Genomic DNA, 15,152 nt, shown 5'->3' with positions numbered 1-15,152 from the left:
AGGGGGAGGGTTCAGGGGGTGAAGAAACGTAACAAAATACTATGGGTCTGGCTTACAAAATTCATGCTATCTAGACGCGGATCCACCTTCGCCCAGGCGAAAGTCATTGTGAGAATTCAAAATAAATTGTTGACCAATTTTTCCAACAATCATACTTACTTTCCTTGACACTTATTTTGAACATTATACCATTAGGAAAATGTTTAAATCCACACTATCTTATACCTTACACTTTTAAACTGATTGTACAGGCCCTACCAGAGAGAGAGAGAGAGGTACATTTCCAATACATTATGGTCTTCCACTTCTATTATGTGTTTGATCCAATGACCGGGGTAGTAATGTGAAGCGCTTAGAGGCATTGTGCATGAAGCGCTATATAAGAGGGACATATTATTATTATTATTATAGTTTAGACCGATTATTTTTAAAATATGGACTCATTCTTGTGGACACAATAAAAAAAAATGGAACTGTCCCAATAGCTGGCAACGGCATTGGTCTCTCAGTTGTCAACCCGTACGCATTATATTTCGCAATCAAATCTTACGGTTCTTAAGCAAACACCGGCAAAACTTACGCTTATCCTAAAATTTGAGTAAATTTTGTTTCTTTTTTAATTTGATTAACGAATTTTACTATAACTAACATCTATCGTCATAGCATTCTACCTCCATGATTTCAATAACTACTGCATCTGAGATCATTATAAACTCACTAATATCGATTAGATATGCTATTTAAGCGTCGGTGGGCCTTCGGCCTCTGGACCCCGACCGGGAGCCCTTGGCGGCCTTCTTTCCCCCAGCCACTGTTCGTGCCTTCGGCACTCATTATGTGTCACCCGATCTTAGCCTACTCTTTGACATTTCTCAAGTTGACAGGTAGGCCTATGGTCGAGTCTTGCTTGGGCTGTCCACAACATGGGCTGTCCGCCAGTACACCGCAGTGTGACCCCCTACTCGCCATAAAAGATGTGCACGAGCCAAATTGTGTACACTGGGCCCGGTTTTTATAGTCCATCTGAGAAAACATTGTGGTAATACTATGGCTCCGTATGAAGAATGTCGTCGGGTCATACACTAAACGCTCAATAAGTTGTATTAAACTTATTTGATACGGACTTCATCAGGTGCTGTAACTCGCTGCATATTGTTTGTACCAATGCATTCGCCTAATTTATATTTATTTATTTATTTATTTTCTTCTTTTTCAATTCAATTGAATTCAAAATACCTTTATTGCAATAATCAAAATATTGAATTATACAATATAGTAAAAAAAAAAGTCAAATGCATAAACTGAAAAAAGACAAAGTTTAGGCAATAAGAATATATAAATTATAAGGAAAAAATAAATAAGAAATATTATTAATTCAAATTCATTTACAAATTAAATTGAAATACAATCAATATGATTCTGATTTTTAATGATTATTTACTGTATAATTTAAATTAACGTCACGTCCAAAATAATTGAAGTTATTCCAAGAGGCCTATTTTTTAAATACGATAAATTTAAAAGTAGTTATTTATTCATTCATTTAAATTGACATATTTTCATTAACAATTTGTTTGCATTTATTAGCAGATACATAACAAATATATCATTTTCCACCTCAAAATGACATTAAAAAGGGTAAAATTACAATTAAATAAAAACCACATAAAAACATTTTAAAAATCACATCAAACACATCGCTGAGGAAGTACTGTTTATTTTGTATTTTTGATACTGTAATATTTATTATGCATTAATTCTGTACTTAGTAAGGTCCTATCGCGAAAAACGTTGAATAAAAAAATGATTTCGCCGACAATACGCATTTATGAGAAGAGTGACATTTGTAGGCTGTAATTTCTCCCCACAGGTTACGACACGATGTAGCTCCACGTGCAGCATCGATGTTTACGAATCATTTTTCATTGTTGTGATTAGAATAAAAATGGCAGCCCACACTAACCAAGGTGACGTTCCAGATAATGCACCGGAACGTATGTTTTACTGTATATTTTTAATAATATAGTTTTTATTTTATTATATGGATACTGAAATAGGCATAGTTTCTTGATAGTATAAAATATTAGGTATTATTTTTCCCATTGGCCAAGGCTAGGGAGGCCTTAGCCTATGACGTATATGTAGGCCGCGGTCTACTCTCTAGGTAGGGGGCCTAGGCCCCCTAGGCCTAGACTCTAAGCCTAAGCTACACGGCTAGCTTGGCCTAGTGTAAGTCTCGGCCTCATCTCTTCCTGTCCTGATGATGACCAGTAGTATAGTAGTAACACGTTGACTGCCAGACCTTTTTTTAATGTTCCTTCCCGTGTGCCAAAACAAGTTTACATGTACAAACATACTTTTTTGAAATATTATCTAGTCATTTGTCATCAAAATGAAGTGTCTAATAAATTGGCGGGAAAATATTATGGGGCGAGTATACTTGTCGATGGCACTGTGATAGAACTTTTTACTGACTATGCCAAGTGCGAGTTATCTCGTCCGCTTTTTGCATGGGTTGGTATATGTTCAAAGGGCGCCCCCACTTGTACCGCTCGAGTGTACTACCGGCAACATAACACAACAGATATGCATATGTCATTTGTACATTATCGTCTAGGTGTATCTTCCCCGAACTACCAGCCGTTGAGTCTGTGGTTCTACAATGTATAATAAAGAAGTTATAAACGCTAGAATGTTTCCCCCGATTTGACGAGTATACTCGTTCCTGGCGCCCTCAGCAACACCCTGTGAGCGAGTATACTCGTCGCTGGCAGCCAATGTGTTAATACGAATAATGTTTTCATAATCATCTTGTAAAACGGAATGTTTTTATTTAGATTGTCCGGGGGTGAAAAGTGAAGAGGCTGGCAAAGTCTCTGCATGTGAAGGATGTCCCAACCAGAATGTGTGTGCAAGTGGTCTTCCAAAGTCACCAGACCCAGGTAGGTTAGTCTAACATTCTCAAACAATCTTTTATTAACTATATTTGTCACTAATAATCATTTTCATATGTAGTAAAATGTTTATTATTACTTAGTAACTTTTATTGACAATTAACAAAATATTGTTTTATGTGTCATGTGTTACTTGGCATTTATATAGTGCCTGGGTGGAGGAAAGTAATGCAGATACAGTGTGCCTTGCTCAAGGACACACAAGCAAAATGCACAGTGAGGGATTAAAACTCCGACCTCGAGGTTGAGAAACCAAACCCTTTCTCTTGCTGTGGTTTTAAATTTTTTTAAGCACCTTGAGACTGTTTAGATTGTGGTGTGGAGGGCTAAGGGGTCACAAGGAGGGCCTGACATTAATGTTTGACTAAGTCCAGAGGCATAGCCTAGGTGGGTCCAGGGGGCTAAGCTTAAAGAAACTGCATACTTTTTGGTCTTTTAAGGTATTCTGAGACATTTAAATGTGTTATATGTAAACAAAAATTTCTCTACTACTCTCTTCTTTCTTATCCCAGTAACATAATGTTGTAATAGTAGAAGCTAATGTTGATTTTTTGTATACATTTTAGCTGTTGAGGAGGTCAAAGAACGCATGTCATCAGTGAAACACAAGATCTTGGTATTATCAGGTAAAGGTGGGGTTGGTAAGAGTACTTTTACAGCCCACCTGGCCCACGGTATGTCAAGCAAGGAACACACGCAGGTCAGCAACATAGGTTTATGTGACAATTCAATTCTGAATAAGATACAGTATTTACTAGCCTAGAGTGAATGAAAGAACTTCGATTTAAAGAAAACATTTTAGATTGTAATGGAATATCCTCGCAATAAAGGTGATTGAATATAAATAAATTTATAAGTATTCCACAATACATTTAATTAGGCTCCACCTATATACAATGCTTATTATTAAAACATGTTTATTTGTTTTGTGTAGTACAGTATAATCAATCAATCAATCAATCAATCGTTCCATTTTACGGTGCCATTCCAACAGTCATTACTCGTGGTACTGTTAGATAAAAAAAGAGTACTTGAATAGTGACTTAAAACTCTCAAGGAAGGTGATTATTTAGTGGTTAGGGTTAGGGTAACGGTGATTATTTAATGTTCAGAGGAAGTTTATTCCAGAGACTTTGTCCAGCAGTGTTAAAAGCCTGATCTCCCCACCTATTTGCTCCTTTGAATGTCCAGGAGCACTTGTTGTTATAATAGTAATGATTATGAAGATAATGTTTCCCTTCAAATTATTAAAGCAAGATTTGTTTTTATTTCTAGGTTGGTATTCTTGATGTTGACATCTGTGGTCCATCTATTCCCCGCATCATGGGAGTTGAAGGGGAACAAGTCCACCAGAGTGGCTCTGGCTGGTCCCCTATTGTAAGTTTACTTGGGTTTTTAAAATCTCTTTTATATCTAAATGTTGTCAGATTCTTTGCACAACCCTGACAAAGCATACAGTATCTTTTAGTACTGAAACAGGAGAATTAACACCATTACTATTTTGATAATTGGTTTTTGTCTTGTAGTATGTTGAAGATAATCTTGGAGTAATGTCTGTTGGTTTTCTGTTGAGTAATCCTGATGATGCTGTAATATGGAGAGGACCAAAGAAAAATGGTAGCAATTTTTTGTTCAAATTTGTCTTTCCAATCCACTATCTCAAGTTCAATCCAGAATGCTTTGTGTTTTAATAAATTGCTCAGTATGTTGTAAGACCTGTTCCTAGATGGGTCCCTCTGGCGCTAAATAGGGCAGTACACTGACAGACAATTCCCTTCTTTTTTTTTCTGAGGAGTTTACAGCCATTCTTTAATTTCTACATCATACATTAGATTTTTAGAAGACTGGCTTACTTTTACTTGTCCTTTTTCTTTTGATCAGCATTTTTTGAAGTCTGAAGTTTACAGAGATTTGCTTGCTCATAATAGTTTAATGGATTCATACACAAAGGATAACCCACGAAAGTCTGAAGAAAACTTATTTTAAGTGGGGTCCTTCTTGTGGTGATTGGGCAGTACACTGGGCAATCCCCTACTCTTTTCCGAATAGTGTACTGCGTTCTTTAACATGGGCCATAATGCACATGGAACCAACGTCTTAAATGTCTCATCCGAAAGACAGTGTGCTATTGTAACTTGTAATTCAGACCTCCAGCTGAAACACAAAGAGGGGCAGCGATGAGAATTGAACCGAGGACCTAGAGATCTCCACGGTTCAGCGCACACACAGTGCCTACAACCAGTTTAGCCGACTGAGCTAAGCTGCTCTCTATAAAGATTACAGTAAATAAATAATCATAAATATATAATTAATGAATATTCATAGAGTATTGATATAATTAATGAATATTCATAGAGTATTGATATAATTCATGAATATTCATAGAGTATATAATTTGATTGGTTGATTTGCAGGCCTCATCAAGCAGTTCCTTCGTGACGTAGACTGGGGTGACTTAGACTTTCTTGTAGTGGACACCCCGCCTGGCACTTCAGATGAACATCTATCCATTGTGCAGTACCTTAGTGGAGCTGGCGTTGATGGCGCTGTTTTGATTACAACTCCTCAGGTAAGGACAATTTATTGCAGTGCAACACAACATGTGCTACACATATCTGAATATTCACCAATAATTATTTTGATATTTTGTTTGATATTCATTATTTCTTAAGTACAATGATATTTTCAGTGGATAATATGTTTTATATTTTTATAATTGTAACTATTATGTATCTGTATTTTTTTTAGTTCTGTATGGGTCAAACCTCTCCTTATGGGAGTGTTCCTCTGTTATAAAGGAATAAACCAATAAATAAATACATAAATAAGCAGAGTTTCTAATTACAACTTCAGCATGTTCTAAAGTGGCGCTTATTTTTTTAAATAAATTATTATGTTTAATTTTCATTGCAGGAAGTGTCGCTGATGGATGTTCGTAAAGAAGTCAATTTCTGCCGCAAAGTCAACTTACCAATCATTGGTGTTGTTGAAAACATGAGTGGATTCATCTGCCCAAAATGCAAAGTAGGTAACAAAGTTAATAATGAAAATGGAAATTGACTTACACAATTTAAAATCCTCTCAAAGAACTTAAAGAAAATGAAATAGAAAATCGAAATGATAATCAAATGTAACAAAAAATATGAGTTCATAATATACAGTAAGTTCATTGCTTGGTCAGCCACCAAGAGCTCTTAATTTATACGACAAACACACAATAACAATTAATACAATACAACAATAAATATATACAAGGGGTAATTTTAAGCTTAACTACAATAAGGCCTACATAAGATTTGTGTCTAAATTTTATATAATATTAAATTTTTATTTCAATGTTTAGAATCAATCTGAAATCTTTCCACCAACAACTGGTGGAGGTGAGAAGATGGCCGACGACATGAAGATTCCATTTCTTGGGAAGCTGCCATTGGATCCCCGAATTGGTAGGTTGATTAATAAACGTAGAAGCGGTTGGTACATCAATTGTGGCTTGGACTCCCAACCTTGGGGTCAGGGGTTTGAAACTCTCCCTGTGCAAGTCGCTTGTGTCCTTGGGCAAGTCACTTAATCTACGTTTGTCTCTCTCTACCCAGGAGTATAAATGGGTACCTGGTAGGATGTTGTGGCATTCAATGTTCTAGTTTTGTGCGCTAAAGAAGTAGTGAACGACTAGGGATACTCCTCAGGGAGCAGAGAATGTTGCCCTTTGTGCTGGTTTGCCATTGTACGTTATTGGCGCCTTATAAATGTTATTAAACAATGTTACCTTTTGGTTCCTAAGCTTACAACTTAGAAATCTGCAATCCCTTTCATGTATTTCCTGTTAATCTATAACTATGTTGTCCTATATAATGTCTTCTTACTTACTGTGTATATCATTTGTATATATTATAAAAAGGATCTTTGAAATACTGTATTGGTATCCGACATGCCTTCTTTTATAGGTCAGTGTTGTGATGAAGGAAAGTCATTCCTAACAGAAGTGCCAGACTCTCCAGCTACCGAGGCCTACAGACAGATTATACAGAGTAAGTACTTATCTCTACAGTCCAAATACTTACTGCAAATTGGGTCCCGGAATTTATGGATTGGAATGGCCCAAAATATTATATACTAAAATCATGATGACTTTAGATCAGCAAATTAATATATTTAGTTCACTGTGGCGTCAAAAGACGTCCATGCTTGTCTGGCGGAAGCAGATTACACCCAACCCCAGCTGGCATCGTCACTGGACATTCAAAAAGAATTTTCTAGAATTTTAGCATCAATTTCCAAATTTTTTTAAAGTAATGACTATTTAAAATGTTGACACCAAGTCACTTTTTCAATTTTGAAAATTGCTACATACCTTTATGATTTCTCTTAATATCCATTAACAGAAAAGATATGGATTTTTGTCCATTTGGAGGGCCATGGATTTGGATATATTCGGTGTAAACACCAAGGATAGCCCACAGAAGTCTAGAAGAAGACTTATTTCCAGTGGGGTCCTTCTGGTGGTGAGGCAATCCCTTCTCTCTTCTGAAGAGTGTACTGCGTTCTTTAACATGCACATGGGCTCTAAATGCACACGGGACCGACGGCTTAAACGTTTCATCCGAAAAACTTCCAGCTGAAACACAAGAAGAGGCAGCGATGGGAATTAACCGGGGACCAAGCTGCTCTCACTATCTACATGTGCCACACCCTTTCAGTTTCTAATGTAAGAAAGCTAAAATTCTACTGTTTTTGTTTTTCTAGAAATTGAAAACTTTTGCAGAGGAAAAGAGGAGGAACCCATGCAAACATGACACCCAAACTGCTGACATTTTAAAGTTTCTATTTTATTCAATAACTTTAATTGTGGCTGCTGGCTCTCTGGTGTTTGGTGTGGTCTGGAGGCGGTATTCACAATACCATCTGTGCCTGCATACTTTACTCAAGATTGAGGTCCAGTGCAGTATCCAAACATACAGTATAGTGGCTCTCCCATATCCCCTTATATTAAAGTAAACATACTCAATTTGTAAAATAAAGAAACAAAGGGGAAGACATGACAACTTGTGTGAAACGAGTAGAAAGAGGCACAAATTATCAGGTCTATGTTGATAGTCGCTCATCACTTTGGCAAATTCTTTTAAGAGGATAATGCATAATTATAATATACAGTGAATGGATGAATATACTGGCACCGAGTCCTACATTTCAGTTGGTAGGGCATGCTTACTGTCTGTCTATGCTTTACATCATAGTACCAATTAATATCAGCCTTTTTCTATTACATACTGTATAATATTCAGTGAGTTTGGAGAAGGCACTTTTAAAGAGAGGAAGTGGAGTTACATGAAAATATCCAGTAAACAGTGGTGTATCTAGGGGGTGGCACCTTATTTTGCTAGCTAGCACCACCTCCCCCATTTGCACCTCCATATGTCACTACCTGCAAAGGTAAATAATAGATTATGCTGGGCGGAGAAAGGTAATTTCTAGTGATGCAGAAATAATATATTGTCACACCTTAGTTATTAAATTGAAAGATATGTATTTTATTATGTAGTTTATGTAGTTATGTTGTACATTTGTGTTCTTGAACATTAATTCAATAGTTAGCAATATGCCTATCCATTATCCCACCTTTCCACAAAGAAAATAAAATGCATATGAATGTTAAGTTATCAGATACTTTAATGGTATAATGTATTATACATTGTATTTACATCATATTCAACCAATGTGAAAAATAATTAGCAGATAAAAATTAAGAAATATTGTCTTTTACTAACAATTACTTGCAATTACATCACATTCCCTATCAAATGTACTGGATGCATCCAATGGAACCCATAATGCACCCATATCGTAAATTTAAACACAAATTTGACATGAAGAGGTACTGTAAAACCTTAAATAGAAGCCCCATGGGCTTAATCTTGAGAAGCCCATCTCAAAAAGTAGCCCCACTCTTCAGTTTGCAAAAGTAATCTTGAAAAGAAGCCCATGGTCTTTAAATTCAGACTGACGTTATATTTGATTATTATGATAGCGTGTCAGTATCAATGTTATTTTATTGTACTAGCATGTTTAAAATTTAAAAAATATTAAATAGAATTTCAAATTCAATACTTGAAAATTTGCATATAGTAGCAATAACAATATTTACAGCATTCATTTTGAAAAGAAGCCCATCCAAGGGTCCTAAAAAAACAGAAGCCCAGGGCTTCTATTTGAGGTGTTAGTTAAATGTAAATTCAATATTTGAATAATATACTGTAAATTAATTAGACATACAAAACTTTTAAAGTGTAAAATATTAAAATTCTTACAAATGATGAATTAAATTGAATGAATAAATATAATCATAACAAAAAGAACCACCAGAAATTACAGTAAATATATTACATCACCTTACAACTAACCAACGGGGTCAGGAGAAGAAAGCAGACAAGACACAGGGTGTAATAAGATGACATCAGAGTAAACTATACTATATAATTGCACAAAAAAAGGTACTGCACTTTATCTCTATTTTGCAAAAATATATCTTTCACCATAAACATTCTTTAAAAATCTTGGAAGTGTCAAATATAATGTTGCTTACAGCATAAAAAAAAAAGCTGATAAACCTCAAATTTTGAACTTTTCAAAACATAACCTAGTAAAGTAAAATAGTTTTAAGGGAACAATATTTCTACTTTCCACATGTTGTAAGAAGCATTTGAGGCTAACCCCAAGCTAAGCCAATCAACTTAATAGGTTTTCTGTTTACTATTGTCTTGTTCTGTAGGTATTGAGTGTCCCGAATGCTGTGCTTCATCTTTGGACCTTCATTAATATTAATTACCAAATACAGGGATATAATTAATATCAGGGAAGGGTAAAAAGGTCATAATGCTCAAGCATGTTGTACACACCAACACCAAGTTCTTCTCACAACCACAAACAGGACAGAGCCATTACCTATACATTCAGGGTCCCTGGAGCGGGGAAATAGGAGGTTGGTGGAGGCACCTGGTGCAGGTTTGTTATGTAAAGGGAGACATAACGTGATTGTCATTCAAAATATATATTTTTTCCAATACACATTATTGAAAAAAAATTGTTTTGTCCTGGGCCCCGGGGTACTGGCCTCGCTTTCCCCCTCTCTCAGCGGCAGTGTATGCATTGACGTCAACATTGATCAGACTTCAGTAGGGTATAATCAGTTTGATCAGAGTTTATTGAAATATATCTGAGAAACATCTGATAGTGTATACTGTACTCAGCCGGCTTTAGATGTTGACTAATTTTGGTGGATGGGTTTTGCATGTCTTTAGTTGGTTTCAGAAGTTGATGTTTTAGATAAAGTCTGAAGATATAAAGAAGATGTATATAATTTCAAACATGGTTTGACGTTAGAATACATGTTTTTTTTTTACGTTGACGCAATATCGTAATTCTTTATTGACAAAACATAACAATAGGTTCCAAAAGAAGCGATTGCTTGTCAGCTGAAACCATATACAATTGTACAGTTACATTGAATACACAAACATACTTGAAAATAAAAACATAAAACGGATACTCAACTGTTGACCCAGGCAGCACCTGGGGAATATAAGGTACTACCACCCCAGACTCGGGGCTATCGGGTATTGCAAAGTCAGACACTATAAGACACAGCTGAATATATGAGGCATGTTGTGGCAAAATGGCTAAGTTGTAGCAAAAATTAAAATCTTTAAAATGAGGGGTCATTCATTGAAATTGGACATTTGAAGCCTAAGTTATTGGAAAATGAAAGTACAGCACTCTTAGAGTCAAGATAAACATGATTTTGAGTAATTGCCTTTCAAAGTTAATTGTGCATACACTGTTTAATAGAATTAACTATCAAAATAACATTAAATAAACGATTGGTTGACCACTTTCAGAACTAATACTTTGGGACATGATTAACAAGACATTAAATTGTTGATTTGTAGTGAAAAACAAATTTGGATTTTTTGGCAATTTTTTGAGCTCCCATATTTTAAAGCTCATTTACTCAATACTGGCCTGTGCGACAACTTAACCATTTCGCCACGACATGCCTCATATTACAGGTCTTGTGGATTTAGTTAATTATGACTTACGGATCTTAAGATCTGTTGGCCTAAGAATGTTGTTGCAATGCCGGACAGCTGTTTCCTGGAGCCAACTTTACAGCGAACATAGCCATAGAGGTTAGCACCCTGAAGGCAAATGCCAATAAGAACAATCAGCTATAAAAAAAAAAAGAAAAAAGAATTTCATTTGAGGATGACAGAAAGCTTCTCTAGGGCTCATATCAAAGAATATAGAATTGCGAGAGGTCCGACTATCGTTAATTTGCATCCAAACAATTAAACAAAAAGTGAAGTACTACCACAAGATTGGGGGCATCCTATTAGAATTTAAATAGAGTTCAAAAGTCGAACATGTTTTGTAAATGCAGCCCGCGTTCGATAAGAACACCTTTTACGTTCTGTTAAAGGGCACCCACTAGTTTGTGAAAGTACTTTTCAATATAGAAACCTGTTTTCAGGAAACCTCAGCATCTTGCAATTCTATATACTCTTTGCTATGTGACTAAGTGATCCAGTGAAATCTCCATTTTACATATCAATCTTGACTACTGGAAGTTCAAAATTTGTTTAAATGTAAAACATGGCCAGCAGAGTAGAAAAAAGATCACAAATATCTCAATTATTTAGCGTACACAAAGTGGTTACCCTTATTTCCTAACTGTGGTGCTATAATGTTACCACCCATTATGTTTAATACTTGGCAGTGGATACTGCAACTGAAATACAAATAAAAATAAACAGTAAAAATAAAAAACTATTAATGAATCACCGTATAATCTATCTTGAACTTTATCAATGAGGTGAAGAGGAAAAATACCCATATTACAGGGCACACAACTAATGCCAACCAGAAGATTCTGGACTCGGAAGCAGTTTCAACATGTTTCTTCTTTGAGCCCTGCAACATGAATAAATTCATGGGTTAGGGTTGACATACAGTATTTTACTTACAGTTGTTAATTACACATAAATGAAGATGAAGCACTCAGCGATACTAACCTTGATGGATACTCTATAAATTCCCCTTACGAGGATGTTAAAAGCTGACTATTTGGGGCCTACGATGTTTTATGACCAAGTCATTTTAGGGGTAGGAAGCTGATTATTTACAACCCTAAAAGCTCTATACTAAGTGTACTTATAATTCATTGTGACATCATCTTTTTACCATTTTTGTATCACTGAGTGGTGCTGTAGTGCCTGCTATGCAGCTATTAGTGACTGCCATGCTGGCATTAGTGCCTGCTATGCTCTCATTAGTGTTTGCTATGGTGTCATTAGTGATTGCTATACTGTCATTAGTGACTGCTATAATGTTGTTAGTGACTGCTATGCTGTTGTTAGTGACTGCTGCATTGCTATAAATTAGGATTAAAGGTTTAATATATGCAATAAACAAGTTCATGCTAATAATAAAAAGGTGAATTTGACTTGCCTTCCGTGATTCAAATACCCAGTGGCTTTTACCGTCCTCATCAATGTAGTTCCACCAGCGAAGTCCGACCAAGATGCGTCCTGTGATGTTCTTCACTGTCCAGAAATCCATTGACAAAAGAAGGACTATGACAACAAAATTGATTATAAAACTGCTGCTGAACAATGTGCATATCAGGTATGTGACCATAGCACTGACACGAAACAAGAGGTGGAAGAATGCTGTAATTGGTGACCTGGAAATTAATATAATTAATTAATTATACAATAAGTGTAATTGGAGTAAAGGTACTGTATGTGGAACAAGAAGAGTAATGCTTTGTGCTTTTAATTTTTTTTTTTTTTAGTTTAACAATTGACATTAGAACATTTTTTTTAATGTAGATCATCATTATTATCATCTTCTTTCACAGTACACAACCTCTTTTGAGTAGTCGCACATGCAGGCTGGTCACAACAGCTGAGCTTCTTGATTTCCTTAATTCTTATGTTCCATATTTACAAACCTTTTGGTAAATTTTTCTAGCATATTTTTATTTATCTTTACATTAAAAAAAAAAACATTTTAAACTGTATCTTCTGTATGTATAAACTTATTTGTAAATATACAATTTTTCTTAAATAATATATAGATAATTTATAATTATTTTTTTTAAATTTGTGAGTTGGTAGCTGTTGTACTTCTTTCTACAAAGCATACCTGCAAGCAGCCTTGCTCACTTCATCTTCACTTCCAAAATCCAGAGCAACATCTTCCGTATCATCTAAATTTGCCTAGGTTATCAAAGAAATACAAAAATCATACAAAATGTGACAATTCTCAGAATCTCAATTTACAGTCATGGTCTGTTGGCCCACATCAGTTTGTCTCGGGTCGTCTTGGCCTGTAGCGAGAGACGTGTAGGTCTAACCTAGGCTAAAGAGAGCTTCCAAGACGTGTACACTCGAGCCTCGTTATACACAACGCCCTGTCCTTCTAGAATAGCGCCAGGGCCTAGCTAGCTAGGCTACTAAACTACTACTGTCTGTAGTCATTCCCTAGGTCCTAGATACATTTGAATGAAAGAGTGATTATAAATTAAAGCGAGATAATGTCCCTATGAATCTTACCATCTCTTATAACACTGAAAATCACAGGATTTTACGACCACAGATGTTTGTTTGATCCGATCGAGTACGTGTAATTTTGGTTGGTGCAATGTTTTCGATTGAGAGAGGGCGACATTTTAATTTCCATAAAACGTATATTTTAAAAATAAAGGAATCGATTTCTGCGTTAGGCCCCATAAAAAAGTTATTACTTTATTACCCCTCCCTCATCACTTATGGGGAAATTCTAATATTTTTTTTTCAAGTAACATATATTTTTATTTCAAACGGTCATTTTTCCATCTTTTTTTACTTGGAAAGCTCAAGATTTCTTGCAAATATGTTTACTGGTACAACAAAAACATATTTTTTAAATATAAATTTGATTCCATTCTTATGAATGTTTATATATGTGTCTCTAACCATTGATTTACTTGAGAACATCGGTAAAATGGGGGTGGGGTTATTAAAAGAAAAAAAAACAAACCTCCCTCCCTCATTAGTTGTTATTCTTTGATAGGGTGATAACATATTTTTTTATGGGGCCTTATGCCATACTTTTCTTTTTATACTTTTTCTGCGAACTAAAGGAAATGGAAATTGATACGTTTTCTGTGCTTTACACTAGCTAAGTTGTGTTGTGTTCGTCTTGAACTAGGCCATAGGCATAGCTCAGCCTGGGTGGTACGCTTGTGTGGAAAATCGAAAGCAGGTCGGCCCAAGTCAACTCGGCCCCAGTCAACTCGGTCCCAAGTCAACTCGGCCCCATTCAACTCGGCCCCATTCAACTCGGCCACAAGTCAAATCGGCCTGTTTATTTTATTTTATTCAACTTCAGCTAACATCATAGAATAAACAATAGTATAAGGAAAGTGGAAGAAATCAGGTAAAAGTACACCTATACTATATAGTTCATCCACCTGAACATAAAAACACAAAACATAATATCAAAATATTACAATAAAATTATATAACAATATTATATATAACAATAATATCTGTATTCAAAAAAGAACAAGTAATTTTGACAAATAATAACTTTTAGCTTGTCTATTTAATGTTTTTGATTTTTCAATATGAAATATGAATTATGTTTGGTTCATTGTAAACCTTTTTTATTTTCATATATTATTTTTAAATGTTTTTTTTAATTAAGATGCGCAGTCGCAAAGCTTTTTTTTATTTTTATTGTAGTTTCTTTTTTTTTTTTTTATTGTAGTTTCTTTTTCTTTTTTTTATTGTAGTTTATGTCGTAAATGTTTCGAAGAATATGCCTACAATACTTTGTATGATGATTCGAAATATATATCATTAATAATAATAATAATAATTATTATTATTATATACCTGTAGTACATTTCAACAAGTTCAATGGACTTCCCGTATTAGTACTGTCATTGGATTAGCGTTTTAAACCTAGTACAGTACCCGTTTACTCCTCCACTGGAGTGAATTGATTGTTCTCCGTTACTTACTTTCTATCTATTATTGTACGGGAATTTTTATATTGCTTTTTTTATACTTAATTGAAAAAAAAACAAAAGAATTAGGATGAAAAAAAAACAAAAGAATTAGGATGAAAAAAAAAAGAATCACAATGAATATT

General features: G+C 35.0%; 2 protein-coding genes across 2 annotated transcripts; one reads left to right on the top strand and one right to left on the bottom strand.

The window, feature by feature from the left end:
• The first annotated feature begins 1,873 nt into the window (after nt 1-1,873).
• Nucleotides 1,874-8,965, top strand: LOC117117561 (cytosolic Fe-S cluster assembly factor nubp1-A-like). Its single transcript, XM_033261900.1, has 10 exons — nt 1,874-1,994; nt 2,838-2,942; nt 3,521-3,654; nt 4,230-4,331; nt 4,481-4,571; nt 5,369-5,523; nt 5,868-5,978; nt 6,298-6,400; nt 6,902-6,985; nt 7,701-8,965. The coding sequence occupies exons 1-10, from the start codon at nt 1,946-1,948 to the stop codon at nt 7,748-7,750; spliced, it is 984 nt and encodes a 327-aa protein (XP_033117791.1). The 5' UTR covers nt 1,874-1,945; the 3' UTR covers nt 7,751-8,965.
• On the bottom strand, nt 8,607-13,667 carry LOC117117562 (Golgi apparatus membrane protein TVP23 homolog B-like). The gene is made up of 6 exons (XM_033261902.1): nt 13,568-13,667; nt 13,158-13,231; nt 12,459-12,693; nt 11,793-11,921; nt 11,051-11,179; nt 8,607-10,284 (listed from the first exon to the last, which is right to left on the bottom strand). Exons 1-6 carry the CDS (start codon nt 13,568-13,570, stop codon nt 10,249-10,251), a joined length of 606 nt encoding a protein of 201 aa, XP_033117793.1. The 5' UTR covers nt 13,571-13,667; the 3' UTR covers nt 8,607-10,248.
• Between the last annotated feature and the right edge of the window lie 1,485 nt (nt 13,668-15,152).

Source organism: Anneissia japonica, unplaced genomic scaffold, assembly GCF_011630105.1.
Source record: "Anneissia japonica isolate Jap-2015-1 unplaced genomic scaffold, ASM1163010v1 scaffold287857_len828801_cov194, whole genome shotgun sequence".
Taxonomy (NCBI): domain Eukaryota; kingdom Metazoa; phylum Echinodermata; class Crinoidea; order Comatulida; family Comatulidae; genus Anneissia; species Anneissia japonica.
The sequence above is the reverse complement of the archived record's forward strand: the minus strand, read 5'-3'. Positions and strand labels throughout refer to the sequence as shown.